A 21,903-nucleotide genomic window follows, 5' to 3' on the forward strand; every position below is an offset into this window, starting at 1 on the left:
GTAAAGGAAAAGTACACTGAGCATGTATTATAAGCAAAGTCGAGTTGGAATATTGAACACTTTGCCCCAAAACAAAACATCAAGAGAGTCATAACGACAATTATCCGGCAAATTGGAATTGAACAGCTTGCGTGACGTACCCACATAATTATCTGACGTAAGCGTATCACCTAAGTCACCTCTAAAGTGCAATGTAACAGAAAAGCCCATTGGCCATTGTCTATAGTACTGCATCAAATGCATTGGAATTAAGTAATTTTATGTAAAATTACACTCTTAATGCCCAAATGCTTAAAATCTCGGCATATTGCTTTACAGGTTAATTGCCATGCATGTACATGCAAATATTGTATCTTAAATTCCACGACTACGTATTACTTTGGGGAATGCAAAGGGAGCCGTTTATACCTACCAGTATATAAGGTCATGCCTGGTTCGAAGTTGAAACATTACAGTTCTACAATCCATCCGAATCTGCTAGCAAGCAAGCATTTTCATGATGAAGGTCATTCTCTTACTTGGTCTTTTCGCTCTAGCAGGAGCTAGATGGGTACCTGACTATCGTCCACTCGAAAGTTTCAGCGAACGAGAACATACGGAGGAAGACAGCCAAATGCAGGATATTGACAGAGTTAAAGTAAGTAGAATAAATTAAACGTCAGAACAAAATCATGAGAGAGAGAGAGAGAGAGAGAGAGAGAGAGAGAGAGAGAGAGAGAAACAAAACAAAGCGAGAGCATGTATCGGCATATCGGTTTGGACACGTTCCAAGTTTCCATGCTTTCATTTTTACTGCGTAAAGTAATGTTAGAACTGATATTTGAAACCATCCTTTACACAGCTTCAATGTCTCACAAAGCTTCAAGGTCTTCGCTCAGGAATAATGATCCCACAAGTCTCCCCTCCTTCCACCTCCACTAAGCTATCATCGTCGTCTTCAGTAATATGATATTCTTTTTCTTCTTCTTATTCTTATTCTTCTTCTTATTATTATTATTATCTTGCATTGATAAATTTAGAAATAAATGCTAGTCGAACGCTAATTTTCTTTTGCATATCGCTGGTATCAAGGCAATGTGCTAGTACGTCATTTATGTTTGACTGCAAAGCTTTAAGCATATCCAAAATACGAGAGAGAGAGAGAGAGAGAGAGAGAGAGAACAAGCCTCAGCTGCATATAAGACATCGGCAAAGTGCTGCTATATATTATAGGTCTAAACGTTAGCATTTTAAATTTTACTGTTTGTAATTGGGCACTTGTAACATACGTCATCGAATCTGGCCATCAAAGAAATGAAACATGTAATGAATGTCGCTACATGTAATAATATCATTTGAAAATACTAGCCGCTATGACTCTACCACGATGTAAACACACGAAGACGTGTGTGCTTGTAGCCAAACCTGACGTAAATACACGAAGACAGAAGTTTATGTAGTCAAGTCTGACGTACATGCACGAAGACACAAATGCGCAGAGCCATGTCTGACGTAAATACACAAAGATAGACGTACATGGAGCATTGCCTGACTTAAATACACGAAGATAGACGTGCATTGAGCCATGCCTTACGTAAATACACGAAGAAAAAAGTGTATGGTGCCATGTCTAACGTAAATACACGAAGAAAAATGTGCACGGAACCAAATATTGACGTAAATGCACGAAGAAAGAAGTGCATGGAGTTATGCCTTACGTAAATACACAAAGAATGAAGTGCTTGGAGCCAAGCCTGACGTAAATGCACGCAGACAGAAGTGCATTGAGTCATGCCTGACGTAACTACGCGAAGACAGACGTGCATGGAGCCATGCCTAACGTAAATACACGATGAAAAAGTGCATTGTTATTAATTGAAACATGTCCTCCAAACTGATTAATGTAGATCTCCACTTTTCTACGTAAAGATCTGACAGCGACTGCTTAGGGGTCATGGTGACCAATGTTATTAACATAATCGCTAATTTTATCAGCCAATCAGATGTAGTTTTGTATCTTCGCGTTTGGGAGACTGAGAAGCATGGGTGGAAATCACCATTGTGTGCTAGTTGTTTTGATCGCTTTCAGATAATTGAAAGATCGAATTCCATTGGCTAATTCAAAGTCCACCAGAACATGACTATAAAGCGATCCCTGTCAGATTTTCACCTAGGACAGTGGAGATCTGATTTCAATCAGATTGCATGTCCTCAGCATTCTTTATGTGTTGTTGTGATTTGGATTTTTAACGTAGCTTTAACAATTTTTCAATCATATTGCAACACTGTCTGCAGTGTGGCAGTTTATAGTGATGTCTAGCACTGGGGCATCATGCCGCATACATGATACATGATGTATCACCCAGTCACTTTATCCTGACACCAGGCTGACCAGTCCTAACACTAATCTCCTAATGCTGAGCGCCAAGCGAGGCAACTGTAAAGGCCATTTTTGTAAGTCTTTGGTATGACTCGACCGGGGATCGAACCCACGACCTCCCGCATCCGAGGCGGACGCTCTAACCACTAAGCCACCGGAACGGTCAGCATTCTTTATAACAGCTGTTGCAAACATTGTAGTGGCACAGCATGAGTGCTACGACCCTAATATTTGCAAGCACAATTATAGTTCAGTCTGATTAAAGTCCAAGGTAAAAATCTGATGGAAACCGATAATAGGTCATGTTCTGTTGACCTTGTGGTTTACCAGCCAAACCAAGCTTTTAAAGTTCTGAAAATGATACATCTCAATCGGAACATATTGTCACTATTGAGGACTATAGCTAATTCGAAACGCAATACTTTATTATATTGGCTACTACAATAAGCGGACTGGGAATTCGATACGTCATCAAAACAATAATGTTCATAGGTGTATGTCGGATCTAAACGTTAGGCTGTGGAGATCCGACTTTAATTAGATTGGATTGTTCCTATTTGTGTACGGTTTCGTGATGTTGGCAATTCATACAGTGCGTGCTGACATCCTGTCACATTTATTTTAAAGAAAGACACATTTCCTTCCTTATGGGTAACATTTTCTCATATTTTCCCCAAAAATAAACATTAGTACAATGCGTTTATAATGCCAAAGTTATTTATTCACACACCTGCACATAAAAATATTTTTAAAAAATAAACCCGAATAAAGGTAACGGGACTTTTTTCTGCAGCTATTGCATTCGAATCCGTAATCAATCACTAGAGTCAATGAATCAAGCAAAGATGAATTTGTATTTTGCTATTTGGGAACTTAAATTTTCACATAGCTATGAACTGATAATACATGAGAATTCAAATATTTGCAAAATTGTTCGAAACAGCTACCATCCCATCCCATTATTTTCTTGTTCTCTCGCCTTTCAAATGTAGCAAAGTTCAACCTCATCTAATTAGCCGTGCCCAAATTTGATTTGCACTTTTGTAAAATTCATGTGTTTTTCGATACAGCAACCCGATGAGAAATAATTATTTGGGCCTCCGTTATGTTTTCTAGCTCTTCACTTGCCCCCAGAAACCAAATTATCTCTCTGTCGATAACAGTGATGCAAAAAAGAGAACACGCTTATTTAAACATTTGCAGTAGTTGTTGTGGCTCACGAAGCGGAATAATCCAAAGTGTAAAATAAGTTCCAAAAATACTATTCAAGAGTTATGATTTCGCATTTGAACAGCATTTCTCTAGCAACTTCGAAATTTTCAAACAAAAGGCCAATGCTATGGAACACTCGTATATTTTTCTAATTAACACAAGAGCTGTGGGAAAAAATCACTGAGCGATACACGACAGTTTGATACAAGACAACTTCTACGAACATGCATCTATCCTGTCCGTTTAACGGTTTTATATAACTCGCTTTCGTAGCAAATTATTATCACATGCTGCCTTCTCAGTATGCTTTCTATTCTCAATATATATAATGAAAGCGTTGCTTTCAACAATGGAAGAGTTCAAGCTTGCTTGACACATTTGACTTTTTTATGATGCTACTGGTGGCATCTGTTTTCACCTAGTTAACATTGGTCACTATAAGACATGTTTAATATCAGAACGAAAATGGTGTACAGTGTACACGAAAAAGATAATATAGGCGCAAAATCAGCACATCGTTGAAAAATCGGAAGACAATATCAGTTCATAATTTCCAATTGTCCTCTATAGTTCGCCTGTTTTAACCAAAATTGTGTATTGAGTTTTCTATTCTGTCGTCAAAGCTTGTAACGGTGTGATGATGTTATAAAAAAACGATTTGTTGTGTTTGATGCTATTGGAGTGTATTTATTGTAGATTTAATCCCACTTATGTAAAACAACCCCATTTCATTGAGACTGGCCAAGACAGAACACTAAAGTTTTCTTTTATCAGACAGTTAAACATGTAACCGATCTAGGATTTAATGGTAACAGGGTTGTGGGCGGCAATCATCTTAGTTCTGTTATGATTCTCTTGTGAAAAGTCTGATAAAGACGTATATATCTAAGAGTGTATGTAGCATGTTTCAGTCGCCATGTTTAATAGGAAAAGATCAATGTCTCTGCAATGTTAAATGTCTTCTATCATTTGATAACCACAGTAACATGCCGTAACGGTACTAATAAATGTAATTATCATGATAGCTAACAATGAGGCCACGTTTTATTATGTCTGTCTGAATTACAATTACATATAATGGCTTATTTTAAATAGGAACCGTCCATTTTCGTTTTAGTTCCAATTTAATATTCATGGACTTAGTGGTGATGTTGCGTTTGGTGCAGACAATTATACGGCTGACAATTTGGAAGACCAAGTAGAAGGTAATTTTGATTCTATCCCAAACTCCAGACATAAACTCTTAACAAGCACAAAAAAATACATAATTGCACAAATACATATATAAGAATTAAATTATATTAATCTGGAGGTAGCTAAGAAAGGAGGTTGGTAAGAACGTAGGTTATTATACACGTATATGTAGGTAGATGGTTGGGCAACTAGGTTAGTGGATTCGACACCTTCAAAGTTTAATGGATACAATTATAGCGTGATATAAAAGTGGATACTCTATTCACGCTTATGTCTATAACTGAATATGTCTGGCCTCAAAATACAAGTTGTATTAATATTCATTATACATGCGATCCGCGATAACGTCAGTATAGCAAAACGTCGTCCCTACTCCCTAGGATATATTATATTGTTTGGGGTGTATGCTCTTCATAATGTGAATATGCAGGTGTCCTTTTAACGAGAGGTCACTATCAATATGTATACTGTTATATATAGATATAACATTGCCGATTTCACAATTGATATGATCAGACCAATCAGATGGAAGTGTTCTGTTATGGGTTTTGACACCCTGATGCTATCTTGTGAATTCAATGGTAAATCTGTCTATAATATTACCAGTGTTCTCAATTAAAACAATTGTTTATCAAGGTAGGATGCGACGCGCTAACTTTAGTGAAGAAAATGTATTTACGTGTCAGCAACACACATAAGCTAGCGTTCTTTGTTTGCTGGTTGATTATCATTACAAGGCTAGCATTATTTATATATAAATGCATTCCATGGCTTTATGAATGATCATTTTGTTTACCAATAGGAGCGGATAAAAAAATTACGACGATTCTATATCTAGATTTTGCTCCATATCACCTCTGACGACACTACCACGTGTTGGAATTAACTAATGTCGTCGCAAGCAAGGACAAGTAGGTGAGACTAGGTTGAATTATTTTGTAAATTTTGGATCTTAATATTAAAGCAAATTGTTGATGAACAGGAGTAAAATACCACGTGTATTAATGCGCATTGCTATTCTCAATGATTTCTGATATTTCCCTTCCCAGATACCAATTCCTATTGAATGTAAAAGCGCACTAAATCGTTTCGGAATAAATCGTTTTATCCCTGGAAATCTTAACTTCGTGCATTTTATGCAACATTCAGAGCCATAGCTGTACGATCTGTGAAGCAGACCGAACACGCTGGGGCTGTATAAAAAAAAAAAAAAAACAACACTTGCGCATAAAGAACAAATTTGGCATTCTCTCGATATATGTTTATATACAGGATTCCTACTGATGGCTTATGCATTAGAGAATAGAATCTAAGAATCATATTTCGTTCGGGTTAATTTTCCTATGATCTATGAAATTCTTGAAAATTAGTATATGTTGAAAACATCATGATGTGAAGTTGTTGTATTCGTTAGCACTTCAGACTAGTGATGCACCGTTAGGAAGACAGGCAGACCTTGCAGGAGACGGAGAAGAAATCCAGGAAGTATTAGCAAGAGGACGTCTTGTTTCCAGTCAGTCCGACGATCCGGAAGAATCCAGATTTATGGATGTTCCGGCCGATAGACAAGCTGTCGAGGATCCTGAGGAATCCATTTTTATGGATGTTCCGGCCGATAGACAAGCTGTCGAGGATCCTGAGGAATCCAGATTTACGGATGTTCCGGCCGATAGACAAGCTGTCGAGGATCCTGAGGAATCCAGATTTATGGATGTTCCAGCCGATAGACAAGCTGTGGACGATCCCGAGGAATCCAGATTTATGGATGTTCTGGCGGATAGAAAAACTGGGTACAATCAAGAGGAATCCAGATTGATGGGTGTTCTGGCCGATAGACAAAATGTGGATGATTCCGAGGAATCCAGATATATGGATGTTCCGGACGATGCCCAACCTGTGGACGAATATAGATAAAAAAAACTGGTAAGAGCACAATTAAAAATAATATTAACGTTTCGATCTAATTTACCTCTTCGTCAAAGGAGAACCAAGTTTGATCCACAAAACATCAATGATGGTGAAGCAGAAGAAAATATTAAGGGACAACATTTAAATGAGCAACATAAATGTCTACTTTTTATTGTTATCAGATTGCAAACCTTTATTAACAATAATCAAAGACTGGGTGACCTATGAAATACGTTTTAATCGTACGGAAAACGAAAATGTTATGACTCCCTTCATTGATGAGGACAATGGACAGAAACCTTTGCGTGTTTTAATCGTAAGCCAGTTTCCAGTATCATTCTAAATATGTGCTTTCTATGATTATGCAAACCTTAAAAAAACTAAATCAGTAGCAACCTCTTGTACTGTGCTGACCCACCCCCCACAAAACCCCTGACAAATCACGGTACAAAACTGGCAGCATATTTTCGAGATTTGAGGATCTTTTTTTCAATGCGGACGAAACAAACAAACTACAATTGAAAGACAAACAAGTAAATAAAAATATACTTACAGACAGTTGTATTATGGAAGGTAAAATAGAAATTATAATCCTAATAAATCCTATACGAAGCAGACATCTGTACAGTGAACTATTGATATTTTGAAAAAAATTAGGAATTTTACTTTCACATTAACTCAATTTCCCTTTACTTTGTCATAACCTCATATGCTTCACATACTGAAGCAAAGGAAAAGTAGCATGATATGGCGTTTGTATCGATGCATGACCACCCAAAATTTGTCCTGAATAACATTAATTATAATCCAAAGAGTGTATATAAAGCACTTAAAAGATTAGTATGTATGTATGTATGTATGTATGGTATGTATGTATGTATGGATGGATGGATGTATTTATGTATGTATGTATGTATGTATGTATGTATGTATGTATGTATGTATGTATGGATGGATGGATGGATGTATTTATGTATGTATGTATGTATGTATGTATGTATGGATGTATGTATGTATGTATGTATGTATGTATGTATGTATGTATGTATGTATGCGCATTTAACGTGTATTCCTGCTTTTAAAAGGAGATGATTGGTTTCCAATGTGCGCGACGAGGTTCTGTGACTTGCTGCACCGTGTTTTGTACTGTTAAACTGCGATCGACTTTTTCCTTGAGACGAACGATTATCTTCGAGGCAGTCGGAAATTATTATTATTATTATCATTATTATTATTATTATTATTACATACCATAGGAAGATAAACAGGTAAACCCTTACTAAATACGAAGAGGAAAATGAGAATGAATATATATGTGTGTGTGTGTGTGTGTGTGTGTGTGTGTGTGTGTTGTATTGATGTAATGAACACTACGTTTACACCGACTGTTGTTGTTGTTATAGGGTTTAGCGCCATTGTTCATCATATATATATATATATATATATATATATATATATATATATATATATATATATATATATATATATATATATATGATTCTCTGTTTCCAGGAAAGCTGTAGGAAACGGATTCGATAATAGAGCCATAGGACAACAACGGATCCATTTCAATAAAAGGAAAAGTGCCATTTTGAAGATGAATTTCTTAGATTATTGGCATAGAAGAGTGTTATTTGCTCCGCTAATGTATTAAAACTTTTTGTGTACATGAAAGTTCATACAACATTACATTTTGTACCTCATAATATTACAAATCCCGATTACATAATTTTTTTAAATATAAAATGACAATAAAGCATATTCACAGCACCAGCCGATTTCTGTTTTCTCGAGTACTGCTTCTAATCAGAGAGTGTGACATTTTTTCTTCAAATAAAATAAGTTTAATCTGTACATGAACCATACTCACGTCATAAGTTTTAATCAAAACGAAAATCTCCCCAAAAATTTATAATGTACTTGGAGGAGAAATTACTATACAGTATCAGGAAACAACACTTCATCCCCACTTACACGCATACATTCCTTAGGGATGGGTAGCAACTGAAACGTCCATCAAATACGCTATACGCAGCTTTAATAATCAGAAGCATCAAACATGATAAGTCTATGCCGATAAAAAGCTTACCAAGCAAGGAGGAGTTTAAAGTGTTATGTCATAGGAAAAGAGGACATTTCGCGTGCTCTATTTTATATTGAGGATTTTTGTTGTTGTTGTTGTTGTTGTGGGGTTTAACGCCATTTTCAGCACACGATAGGCTATGCATGGCGGCCAGTATTAATGGTGGATGAAGAACCCGGGAAAACCCCGGGAAGAACCACCGACCCACGAGAAGCTACTGGCAAGCTTTCTCACATACTATATTGAGGAATTATTGATCATAAAGAATGTTCCGATCTCCTCCTTACGTCAGACTTGAGCATTTTATGCCGCAGTCAAAGGTGAAGTATCGAGTTAGAAAACCGGGTCTCGAATGTTTCTTGTTAAATGTGGAATTATAAATGTAAGAATTGAAGGCTCAAATGAGTTCAAATCATATCTCCGGTCCAGCGTTTTGTGTCAGAACTTGAAATTGTGACATTATTCTTGTAGATATGGCTCAATGTTATGTATATTTGCCTTATTTTATATCTGATTTAATTGTTTTTAAGTTTTAAAATCTTTCTATTTTTTAATTGTATTATATGTCAAAATAATGCAGTTCTGTTTACTAGGAACTCATAATTTTTCCAGAAAACAGTTTGACTTTCACTGTTTATATTTGTAAACATAAGGCTGACCTGGTTCCAGATCTTAATTCAAAATTAGTAACAGCCACGTGAACAAGTTATTTTTAATTTATTTTTATTGTGGGAATAATAAGGTTGAGATTGAGACTATGTTGGATACGTGACCCTTGACCTGTAAATAGTTTTTATTGAAGTAAACAACTTTTATTCTCTGAGTAAAATGATTGGTTCTTATCAAGGACATACAGGGGCTACGCGATTTTTTTTAACCTTTAAACACGATCACGTGACCCTTACCTGGGCAGCTGTTTTGCGAAATATTCAAGTTATAAACCATCGTTTTAGAGAAATAATCCCAGTCGGGCTTCTAGACACTGAGACGTATAGGTGTTTCATTTGTTGTGTGATTTTGGGAATTATATTTTAATGTTTATTCGAATTGTTTGGATTCTAAAAGGTTTAATTCGTTTCTCTAGGAAATATTTTGAGTGCTCATACAGAATTATTGAACAAATATATTTCTTAAAAAATTTTATTCGGATTTTAAACACCGGATTAGTTCTTTTGTTTCTACAAGGAACTGTAGACAAAAAAATTGATAGGATGCAGCATTCGTCATAGCCTTCCGTCTTGGATTCTTCGTCGGGAATCGAACTTGAATTCATTAGAACATTTTATTATTAGGATTTGTAAAATTTTATTCGTGGATTATTCTTGGATTATTTTTGGATTTGATTCTTAAAACCGTAAGTTCTTATATTTTCATTTTTTCAGTATTTTTCCAGGGAAAAAATTATTTGTTAAATTTTTCAAAGCTTGTTGTTTTCACTCTTTCTTGTTTTACTGTTTACTCGAGCCTAAACACGAAACATAAGACCCAAATGTACCAAGCGCTGTTGATTTATATCAAATAACATTTCAGTAGCAATGTTGAACAAATACTTTAGTGAAAGTAACAGAGGATTCGTACAATAAAAAAGAAACTGACGGACGGTTGGTGAGACGGATGGGTGGTGAGACGGATGGGTGGTGAGATGAAGACAGACGGATGGTGAGACGGATGAAACTTTGGATACTAATTAAAGCAATATGCTAATCATCTTGAGAAAAATCATTGATAACAATGATTTTCAAAGAATTTTGTTTATGGTGTTGTGGATTTTGCGCCATTTTGTTTTATTACATTGTATGATATCTGCGGTGATTAAACTTTTTGGTGAGGAAGAAGCCGGGAAAGCCTAAGAAAGAACCAACGACTCATTGGTAGCAAATGGCAAACTTTCTCACAGACCCACCTTGCACGCACGCACGCACACATGCACGGAAAGGACGGATGGATGGATGGATGCATGCATGTACGTATGTATGTGTGTATGTATGCATATATCGGCTCTAGGTCGTAAACGATATGATAAAGAAAAGCGAAACTATGAATTCCAATAGTCTTTAATATCTTGATGTATCACAGTGATATAATAAATCCTCAATAAATTCCAAAGTAGAGTTTTGGTCGATAATATCAATGAACGCTTAGTATTTCCAAGGAATAAAGGAAAATATATAGCTTAGGATATATTAAAACAGAAATGCAGACTTTGTTTATAACATCTGTATGTACTATTTCAGTTGACCTATGACACAATAGAATTTCCCAGGGAAAACCAAGATATTGAACTCAGATCGAAGTAAACAACATAAAAAAAATGACACAAAGTACATGGTAGATCAAAATTTTACCCTCAACCACGGACAAAAATCAAGCACACATTATAAAACAAATATACATAACACCTTCCCTCACAAAGAAAATGAAAGATTAATAAACATAGCTTCCTATTTGCATATTAGTCAAACATACATATGATACTTTAATAATAAAACTGCATAGAAAGATGTCTATGAATGACACAAACTATGGATAAAGCAACATGGTACTTACATGCAAGTGCATCTGAAATCGGACTATATACAATGCTGTAAGGTATGTCTGCGCACTTAATGTTTCTGTCACCAGTATTGAAGCAAAACGCATCCCAAATTCGACCGATTGACGAAAATAAAATGATGCAATGCTTACCATTAGAAAGGAGGCAATTGTCATTAGAATATTATGTTCAAATAATATTAATTTTGGAAACACGGAATAACAACACTGTTTTTTCATGACTCGGGATATGTAGGCCTGTTCTGCATATAGGTTTGAAAAGATGTAATATTTATCAATCAGGTCATGGAAATGAAATACATTACTTTGGAATATTTCTGTAAGCATTTCAGTCGAATAATTAGGTCAGGTTTATAGTTGGTTTTACAAACTTCAACATAACATTTCCAAGAAATGTCAAGAGAAAATGAGCAAATTAAACAGAACTTAATTTTTTTATAGTAAAGTTCAACATTTTATTAAAAAAGGCTATTATGTTGAAGAGAAACAACGATGAAAAGGATGTAATAAGTTTACAACGTCTCGTTTATGGGAAAAAATACCAAATTTGGAAATATACTATATGCCAGAGAATTTCTTGAGATTCTCGTTCCAGCGGTAAGTTGACATTTTGTAGGAGACGTCTTTGTATGTGTGGGGCAACTGGTTGAAAATTTGTGAACTTGGATTAACATGCAGTTTTGTTTCAATCTATATATTTCCATCTTTTAAAAATGTATTTTTTCGTCAGATTCTACAAGTTATTTAGTAAATAGGATTTTCTGGGTTAAAAATGCAAAAAGGTCAAAGAGTGGATCTTCATGTAGAGATTTAGAAATCACATTTTCATATGCGTTTAGGATAGAAATGTAGGATATTTTTGTACACTTTATGAAAAACACTTTCCTTAGTTAAAGGACGATTGTTCTTTCTTGATACAAATGGATTTTCGACCAGAACAAACACGTGATCCAATGTTTATAGGAATGTCGTATCGTTGCGCAAGTTTACCTGTTCAATATTTGAAAGTCAGCGGACGTTGCCACGTCCGGGGCTGCTATTGGTAATGGGACATAACCGAGATTTATTGCTGAATTTGGTTTGCAAGTTGGATCATTTGCTTCCCCAGCCTCGGGCGGACCTTGGCTGAGTACTAACGGGGTGCGCGACGTGATCCCATATCCATGATCTCCAGTTAGACTTTTATTGCCCTTGATGTGCCTAATGTCAATGACGTATTCATGTAAAATCAAATTCTATTTCAACAATCTCTGAGTTGTGTTTTTCATTTTCTAAAAGTAAGTATACTGTGGTCACGAATACAATAACACTGGTCAACAGTGAAATCATTACTGACTTGAAAAGGCCCTAATCTGTAGTATTTTGGTGTGACGAACACGAATATAACCGTGAAAAATTTGTATTGGCTCTCGTTTTGAAGATATTCATATACCTCATTTTCTATGTTTCACTGTGTAAATTTCTCCAGTAGGACTGCAGCAACATCCGGAATAATGATGTAACATTGCATAATACCATCATGCTCACATCATGCACAGTTGATTGCATCATTTTCTGATGCAATGCAATACTAATGCCATGCGGCTGCTGAAGTAAGTTGACGTCAGCAGTGTACTATACATGTGTAGGCCTATTATACTAATGCCAGGCGGCTGCTGAAGCTGACGTAAGCAGTGTACTAAATAAAGCCCAATCAGATAGGTTCAGCATTTAAAATATTTTAGACGTTGTGCGAGACAGTTCAAGCTACTGTTACATAAAACTTATTATTTTATCCATTTACGTACAATAAAGAACAGTAATGCCTCGAAAGTGTGTTAATACCGCGGACAATTTTTGCTATATTTGTGGGGAAGTGACATTTGCCAACCAGAAGAAAAGTATCAATTCTCAAGTGAAGAAGGCATATCATCTTTACTTCGGATGCAAGGTTGGTGACCAAGACAAGCCTTGGGCTCCGCATATATGCTGTGCTACATGTACAACACAGCTTTCACAGTGGTTGAATTGCAAAAGGTCATCAATGCCGTTTGCAGTCCCAATGGTGTGGAGAGAGCCAAGCAACCACCTAAATGACTGTTACTTCTGCTTGGTTCCTCCTCTTTCCGGCGGAATAACGAAGCGAAAGAAGTCGAGAATAGTCTACCCAAACATTCCGTCTGCATTGAGACCAGTTCCACATGGTGAGGGACTTCCTATTCCAGAACCTCCAGCAGAATATTCTCTTGATTCATCTGACGAAGACAAAGGTGAGTCGACCTGTTCTTCTCCTGGTCCATCAGCATGCAGTGATCCAGATTTTCACTGTGGTGCATCATCAACCCCACACAGAATAACACAGGAAGAACTAAATGACCTGATTCGTGATTTGGACTTATCAAAGAACAAGGCAGAATTGCTAGGATCAAGACTCCAACAATGGAATCTTCTAGAAGAAGATGTCACAATTACTGCATATCGAAAGCGCCACCAGCAATTGGAGCCTTTCTTCAGAAAGGAAAGTAATCTGATATTCTGTTCCGATATTGAGGGCCTCATGAATGCTTTAAAAATCACTCATGACCCACAAGAATGGAGACTATTTGTGGACTCTTCGAAACTGAGTCTCAAGGCTGTGCTTTTGCACAATGGAAACATTCTTCCATCTATTCCAGTAGCGTATGCTGTCCACATGAAAGAGACATACGATAACTTAAGGCAGCTACTGAATTCCATTGAGTATAACAAGTACAGCTGGCACCTCTGTGGTGATTTGAAGGTAGTTGCCCTTTTAATGGGACTGCAGCAAGGATATACAAAATACATGTGTTTCTTATGCGAGTGGGATAGCCGAGCAAGGGAAATGCACTACATGAGGAAGGAATGGACTCACAGGCAGAATGTAGCCATTGGAGAGAAGAATATCCAACACCCAGCTCTGGTTGAGGCTCAGAAAATCTTGCTACCACCCCTTCACATCAAACTAGGTTTGATGAAGAACTTCGTGAAAGCCATTGACCGGACTTTGCCAGCATTCCGATACCTGCATGAAAAATTTCCCTCGACTCAGCGAAGCAAAGATTAAAGAGGGAGTTTTTGTGGGTCCTCAGATTCGAGAGCTTTTCAAAGATGACCGGTTCAACAACTTGCTGGAAGGTGACGCGAAACAAGCATGGAATGCTTTTCGCCTAGTTTCTACAAACTTCCTTGGAAATGTTAGGGCAGAAAACTATAAGGAACTAGTAGAAGACATGTTGATGAAGTATAAGAAACTTGGCTGCAATATGTCTCTAAAGATTCACTTCCTTCATTCCCATTTGGATTTCTTTCCTAGCAACTGTGGTATTGTTAGTGATGAACACGGCGAACGTTTTCATCAAGATATCGCAACAATGGAACAAAGATACCAGGGAAAATGGTCCACTACAATGCTGGCTGACTACTGCTGGACACTCCTCAGAGGTGCTCCCGAACAGCTGTACAAGAGACAGGCGAAGAAATCTAAGATGTAGTCAGTGACTTGATTTTTTATAGGTAGGCTATTACAGTTGACCTTTTACTATTGGAATGCATTTCGTTATGTAAACATTAATTTCTTGCAGATTACAAAAAAACTAGAGCCAATTTTGCAATTTGACTGTCAGATTCGTGTTCAGCACATAAAAATTGATAAGAATTGACTAATTTTATTTCAGTAACATGACTTTTGTAAAAATTTGTTGTCCAGTGTAATCGGAGAAGGAGCTGAACTGATATACATTTCAAAAATATTGCAAAGCTAATACAAAAGCCAAACATCCCTTGAGAAAATAATTCTCTCCTGTTTGTTTAGTGTTTAGAGAAAAAACACCTGGATCGTCCCGACCATTTTATATTCTCAATCAATACTCGACCAACCCTAAAATCGTTTGCATTAACCAACATTTTAAATAATTTACTACACTTCGGTGCTGAAAGAACTTGTGCATATGTATGGCATTAATTTATCCAAAGATTCCTGACACTTGCCAGACCTGTGAAACACGGATTACGTATTGGAATATTTGTCAGAGGTTAGGCAGTTATGGATAAATTTGAAGATAATGTCTGCCAATTTCCAACCGTACCCAAAAGTATTGCATAAGTTAGTTTTACTAACAAGCACTGGGGATTAAGAAATGGGATTAACCTTCGCTTCTATAGGTTCAACTTGACCGTGTCCCGCAATATTTTCTAACAATGTGGCACAAACACTGCAAACATAATTGTTTCCTAAATTAATTGTGACATTTGCAGTCACTGATCCTATCAAAGAATTTCCAAATCTTTTGTCCATGTGTCGTTGCAGATGACGCCGTTATCGATGCACGCAACACAATTATCTAGACCAACTACTATCATGTTCATTACACGATAGAATGTATCTGGATACGTTTTCATATCAAACGGCATTACATTATATTGATAAAAACCATATTTAGTTGCAAATAAATCTTTTTGGTGACCATCTTGACTTTTCTATAGTCAGTATATATGTTATCTGGATTATCTGGTGAGGTCTAGTTTACTTAGTTTTACAAAATCGTTCTCTAAGAAATATTTAATTAGTGTTTCGAGCATTACTGCTTGAGAGCATTAATCCTGTATGGATATTTTTTCACAGGTGCATAAAATACAATCACAACTATGTGATGGATTTTATTTATTCGTGTTGTAACAGCAGGAAACAGTTTATCATATTCATATAATGGCTGCTTTCTTTAACTTTTTTCTTGTGGCTGCGGATATGAAAGTGTCTGGTTCAAAGTGTTTAATATTTCTGAATTCCGAAGTTTGGATCAGCTAAAGTTAATATAGTCAGATTGCATTCCATCGTTTCCATCATAACTGTATTAGACAGGTACAATTATAGTGATTGATTACCGGGGGTACATCTACCATAAGGACCCCTCCTTTAACATATTTATCTGACAAAGTTGCTTATGTTTTCTCCTCCCAGGAGTATTAATGATATAATTTAAGTCATTTACTTTATTTTCAACTGCATAAAACTATTAAATTTAGCCTTAAAAGGATTTTGAGCTATGGGCAAGATAGCCAGAAATCTACCACCTGCTTGAATATTCCTTTCTCTGACAGCTCCGTCACACCTTAATTTCATTTTAACTGAACAGAGTGAAGATTAGTTACTGCTACATCACCAGTCTTTGAGAAATTTCATTTGATATCAGAGGCATTATCAAAAAGATTATTCATGAAATATCTATTTAAAATATATATTTCTTTTAATAACTTAAATGGTCCACTGGCAGAAATGTGCAAAAGCTAATTCCAATGGACTAAATCCTAATGAATTTTTATTGATTCCTTAACAGCAATCGACATGTTCATCTTAATCTTTTCCTGTATGAAAGTAATATGACCGATTCATATTCATCCAAGTTTGATGAAATATTTCCAAAGACCCATGTCGTTCAGGGTTATAAGCAGATGATTTAAGCTGTTGGATACCAAATTCATGCACAACATTTTTGATCGGACAAGGAAGATTTTTGAAAGTCTACAAACTTTCACTATGGCTTTAGTTTTATATTTCTCAAAAAGAAATTGCCTCTGGAAATCTTGTGAACGCACGCATTATGGTCAACAAGTGTTGGTTGCCTGACTTGGTGTTAGGTAACGAGCCGACACGATCTACCTCTGTTCTGGTGGCAAGGGAACCTTGAATAGCTTATAGTTGGGTTTTTCTACCATTGGACAAGTGTGACAAGATCTACCCTATTTAAAAAATATTTTTTAATTTTAGGTCAATAAAAAGGATTCAAGGTCATGTGATTAGTCATACTGACTCCTACATGATCATCCAAGTGAGTTTCGTGGGCTAGACTAAGAGTTTACTCTCTATATGACTCCAGAACAACAACTTGACTACTAGTCGCCACCGGATAACTTAGCTTGTCTCCATTTGCTCATAAAGACTCATTTATTCACAAACAACTGATACATTTTGGCTCCAGCTTCACTAAAATTCCTCTGAACCAAACAGAGATCTCAGGATTTTATTCCTATTAGACAACGAGTGGTTATCTTTTTTCACCCTGATTACAATATACAAAATGAGTAGTAAAAAAGAAGAGTTACTCTGTAATCAATATATATTGATCGATTAATACTAGCAGTAACAATGGTCTCATCAAAAGACTGACCAATAAATGTAACAGATAAAGGAATAGTTTACTTATCAATATCATTCTCATGAGCTCGTTTTGCCATAGCTCTGGTCAATGCAAGAGCAGGATAGAAATAAGGGATTTCATTATCACCATTATCAACTTTCTTATCCACAATTGGATTGTCAGATTGTCAAATACAAGTGGATAAGCATATCCGTATCTCCAGCTAGATTATTGTCTAGTTAAAATGAAAACCCTGTATAGGTGCATAAATCTCTGCTCATAGGGTCACGATTCTAAAAAATACTTTGATGCTAAATTGACAAATTCGAGAGGAACATTAACAAAGTCACGCTCTACTCCTTGAATTGGTCTTCCCAACTAGTGACATTTACTTTATAAACAACATAATACATAGCTAATATTTCTCTATGATTATAGATTAAATATTCAGATCATTGTTAATGGAGGTAAACATGTTTACTTGAATCTGAGTCTAAAACAATAATTTTTCACTTGGAAATTCCTATCTTCTTGACAACTTAGAATGTTTTAGAAACAAAGCTAACCCACATCCTGGCTCTATTACTGCGTCTTATCTTTTATATTATTTTTGTTTACTTTACTATTATTAATTCCTACCTTAACATCGGAAGCGGAATATATCCTATTGTTGTGTTCAGTTTTTAATTTGGTTGGATTTATTTTGTTAACTTATTCACTGGAAGTACAAATTGATCATTAATACTTCTTCGATTTAAACATTAATTAGGAATTATAGTGAATTCATTAAAGAGCATTTTGGATTATGTTATTGTGATGCATCAAAGACTATCGACATATCGCCACATTACAGGCCACTGGCACATACGCACATTTAAGACTACATGCACATCAGTACATTCAATAGTGGAATATAATTGGAGCCCCACTGAAATTCATTTGGAACTATATACATTTGGACTTGTAATAGAACTTTCAGATGTGGGATATAATGTACAATGCTGTAAATATTTGTTTTAAACTTTTCACTTCGTATTTTTGGAAATAAAAAATTGTTTAATTTTTTAAACCAAATTGTTGGTTTTTACTCATTTTTGTTTCCTTAGTTTAAGGTCAGAGGGTCGCAACACTATTATGCAAAGAGGAAAAAGTGAAAATCTAAGAGGAACCTACATTATCAGTTAAAATCAAGATCCTATCGAAAGTACAAAAGTAGTGCTTTAGTAGAAGGATATGTATATGTATGTATATATATATATATATATATATATATATATATATATATATATATATATATATATATATATATATATATATATATATATATAATAAACTGACTACGAACAGTGCAAAACTAGTATTTAACTAGCCTAAGCGCTTTCAACTCTTAATGAGTCTATTTCAAAGGCAAATGCAAAACATAGACAAAACAAACAAATAAACAAATAAAGCAGACAAACCGTTGTCTTTGTAAAACTTTACATGACTGTGACGTGTTTCGGATGCTGAATATATATATATATATATATATATATATATATATATATATATATATATATATATATATATATATATATATATATATATATATATATTAAAATGGAAAAGAAAAACTCAACGTTTTGGTGAAAAGGATAACTTAATCACCTAATGACTGTGTTTACTACTCACAAAATTAGAACTACGTTCGATTTTAATGATATTTCCTAATACTGATAATAACTATCTGCTATGCTACTTGACCAACTGAAACTAATGATCGGCTTTTAACTGTGGCCGTTAAGAACTGGCCACATTAAACACTCTGGTTCTTTATTTTCAATTAGTGCTGTAATACTTTGATGTAATCGTTAGAGGACACTGTGATTTACATATATTAATATGTATCAGTAGTAGTGTCTGTGTGTGTGTGTCAGTCTGTGATTGGTTGGCTGTATGGACGAAACGTTTTTAGCCAATTATTCAGATGTCCTTTATTTCATTAACTCTCTCTGGCATAAAACACACAGTGTCAGAACCCTTTTAAAAATTAACCAACCAGATTATAGTTGAATTGAGCAGCTGTGTAATTTGAATGTGGCAGCTCAAAAATCGTCCGCAATAAGGAAGAATTACATCAGTTAGAAAAGACCATAAAGTTACTGAACAAAAACCACGTCTTACGAACCTAAGAGACAGGTAGTATACAGTATAAGGAAGCTCTATCGACTCATTCTTCTCGCTATAAAAATAACTGGAAAGAACATACATACTTGACAATCAAAAGATCCAAAGGGATATAATGTATATAAGGTAAGACTTCTTGAAAATATTGAATTGAAGGAAGCCTTGGACTATTTTAAAGAACGAAACTCGGTGGACACAGATAGTGACTGGCAACACGATTTACCACAATCCACTATAATCTACCACAATAGACTAAGAAAATTCATCAATCGACCACAATCTTCTACAATCAAGCGTGAAAATAACACAATCGACCCGTATATATACCACAATCTACTAAAATCTACAACGATCCACACACAATCTTACTAAATCTACTACTATCAAGCGTGAAAAGGCCACAATAGACCAGTATATATTTGATTATTTTCAAATAAGTATATTATTCTTATTATAATTTTCCGTACAATCTATCACAATTCAATGTAACAATCGCCACAATCTACCACAATTCAATGCAACAATCGCCACAATCTACTACAATTCAATGCAACCATCGCCACACTCTATCAGAATTCAATGTAACAATCGCCACAATCTACCACAATTCAATGCAACAGTCGCCACAATCTACCACAATTCAATGCAACCATCGCCACAATCTATCACAATTCAATGTAACAATCACCACAATCTACCACAATTCAATGCAACCATCGCCACAATCTACCACAATTGGATGAAACCATCGCCACAGTCTACCACAATTAAATGCAACCATCGCCACAATCTACAACAATTCAATGCAACAATCGCCACAAGCTATCACAATTCAATGCAACAAACGCCACATTCTATCACAATTCAATACAACAATCGTCACAATCTACCACAATTCAATGCAACAATCGCCAAAATCTATCACAATTCAATGCAACAATCGCCACAATCTTCCACAATTCCATGCAACAATCGTCAGTCTACCACAATCCACTACAATCTACCACAGTCGGAAGCAAGTCCAAACGTACCTCAACCTCAACGTACCCAACACGTTAAACCGTACTCAGACCGAAACGTATCCAAGTCAAAGCGTACCCAACTTAAAACAAAACCCGACAGGAGGTTCAAGCATTTACTAAGTTAGTAAAAGAAACACAGCAATAACATCTTATAATTTCATGTTGAAATATGTTCGAGTTGCTAGTTGGTTTATTTTTTGGAGGGGGCATAAAGATTAACTGGATAATGCTTTTGTCCTCCACCTCTCTCTCTCTCTCTCTCTCTCTCTGAGGGGGGCCCCGAGTGGCCGAGTGGTCTAAAGCGCTCTCCGTTACGGATCACTGCCATCTCACCTCTGTCTGCGTGGGTTCGAGTCTCGGATTCGGCTAATGTAGGTATGTGAGAAAGCTTGCCAGTAGCTTCTCGTGGGTCGGTGGTTCTTTCTGGGGATTTCCCGGGTTCTTCCTCCACCATTAATACTGGCCGCCATGTATAGCCTATCGTGTGCTGAAAAATGGCGTTAAACCCTACAACAACAACAACAACAACTCTCTCTCTGAGATAATCAGCAGGTGCATGTCCACATGATATTAACATCTTGTGTGTAGTAATAATGCCATTTTTATATTGATCCCAGTATTGAAATTTCTTCTGTTTTGTAACATATTTTCTTCCAGGTATTTCATCGGTGTGTTTGTTAAGCCAACGCTTCTGTACAAGCAGATACAAAGGAATATAATACAAGATAATTGTAATTCAGTGAGCTTTTCTATGATATTTATGATCCTTGTAAAAATCACAGAAATGAACGTAAAAAGAGGAATGCTATTGACAACATCGTGTAATTGGTTCTCAGGTAAGGAAGTTACCGAAAGTTATTTCCGATGTGGATGGACTGCAAGTGTGTAATCATATTTTCTACTTCAGATGTAAATGTTTGTAGGAATACATGGATTTTAATGCAGCTAAATATTTTAGATTAATCCTTAAAATCGTTAGTATTTAACAAAAAGAGAACCACAGGAAATTTATCACTGATGATTCAAGCTTATTACCTGCATAGATCATCGGGTTTACTTTCTGCCTATGGTAATATAATAGGTGTGTATCTCTGTTGTATATAACTGATGCAGTAACAGCCACACGTGCTGTCGTTCATGTCCTGAATCTGTAACGAAAAGACACTGCACCACGCCAACCTTGTTGCCCGTGACATGTTTTCAGATACCAGATTACCTCATCGGGGGATGGTAAATTAAAATAATTGAAATACTCTGCATCGCACTGCCGTT

At 35.9% G+C, this 21,903-nt stretch overlaps 1 protein-coding gene across 1 annotated transcript; it reads left to right on the forward strand.

The window, feature by feature from the left end:
- The first annotated feature begins 400 nt into the window (after nt 1-400).
- Nucleotides 401-6,679, forward strand: LOC149771352 (uncharacterized). The gene is made up of 3 exons (XM_089948571.1): nt 401-637; nt 4,689-4,776; nt 6,180-6,679. Exons 1-3 carry the CDS (start codon nt 497-499, stop codon nt 6,677-6,679), a joined length of 729 nt encoding a protein of 242 aa, XP_089804697.1. The 5' UTR covers nt 401-496.
- Nucleotides 6,680-21,903: the final 15,224 nt, after the last annotated feature.

The sequence above is a fragment of the Sinohyriopsis cumingii genome, unplaced genomic scaffold, assembly GCF_028554795.1.
Source record: "Sinohyriopsis cumingii isolate HCF-2022 unplaced genomic scaffold, ASM2855479v2 utg001938l, whole genome shotgun sequence".
Taxonomy (NCBI): domain Eukaryota; kingdom Metazoa; phylum Mollusca; class Bivalvia; order Unionida; family Unionidae; genus Sinohyriopsis; species Sinohyriopsis cumingii.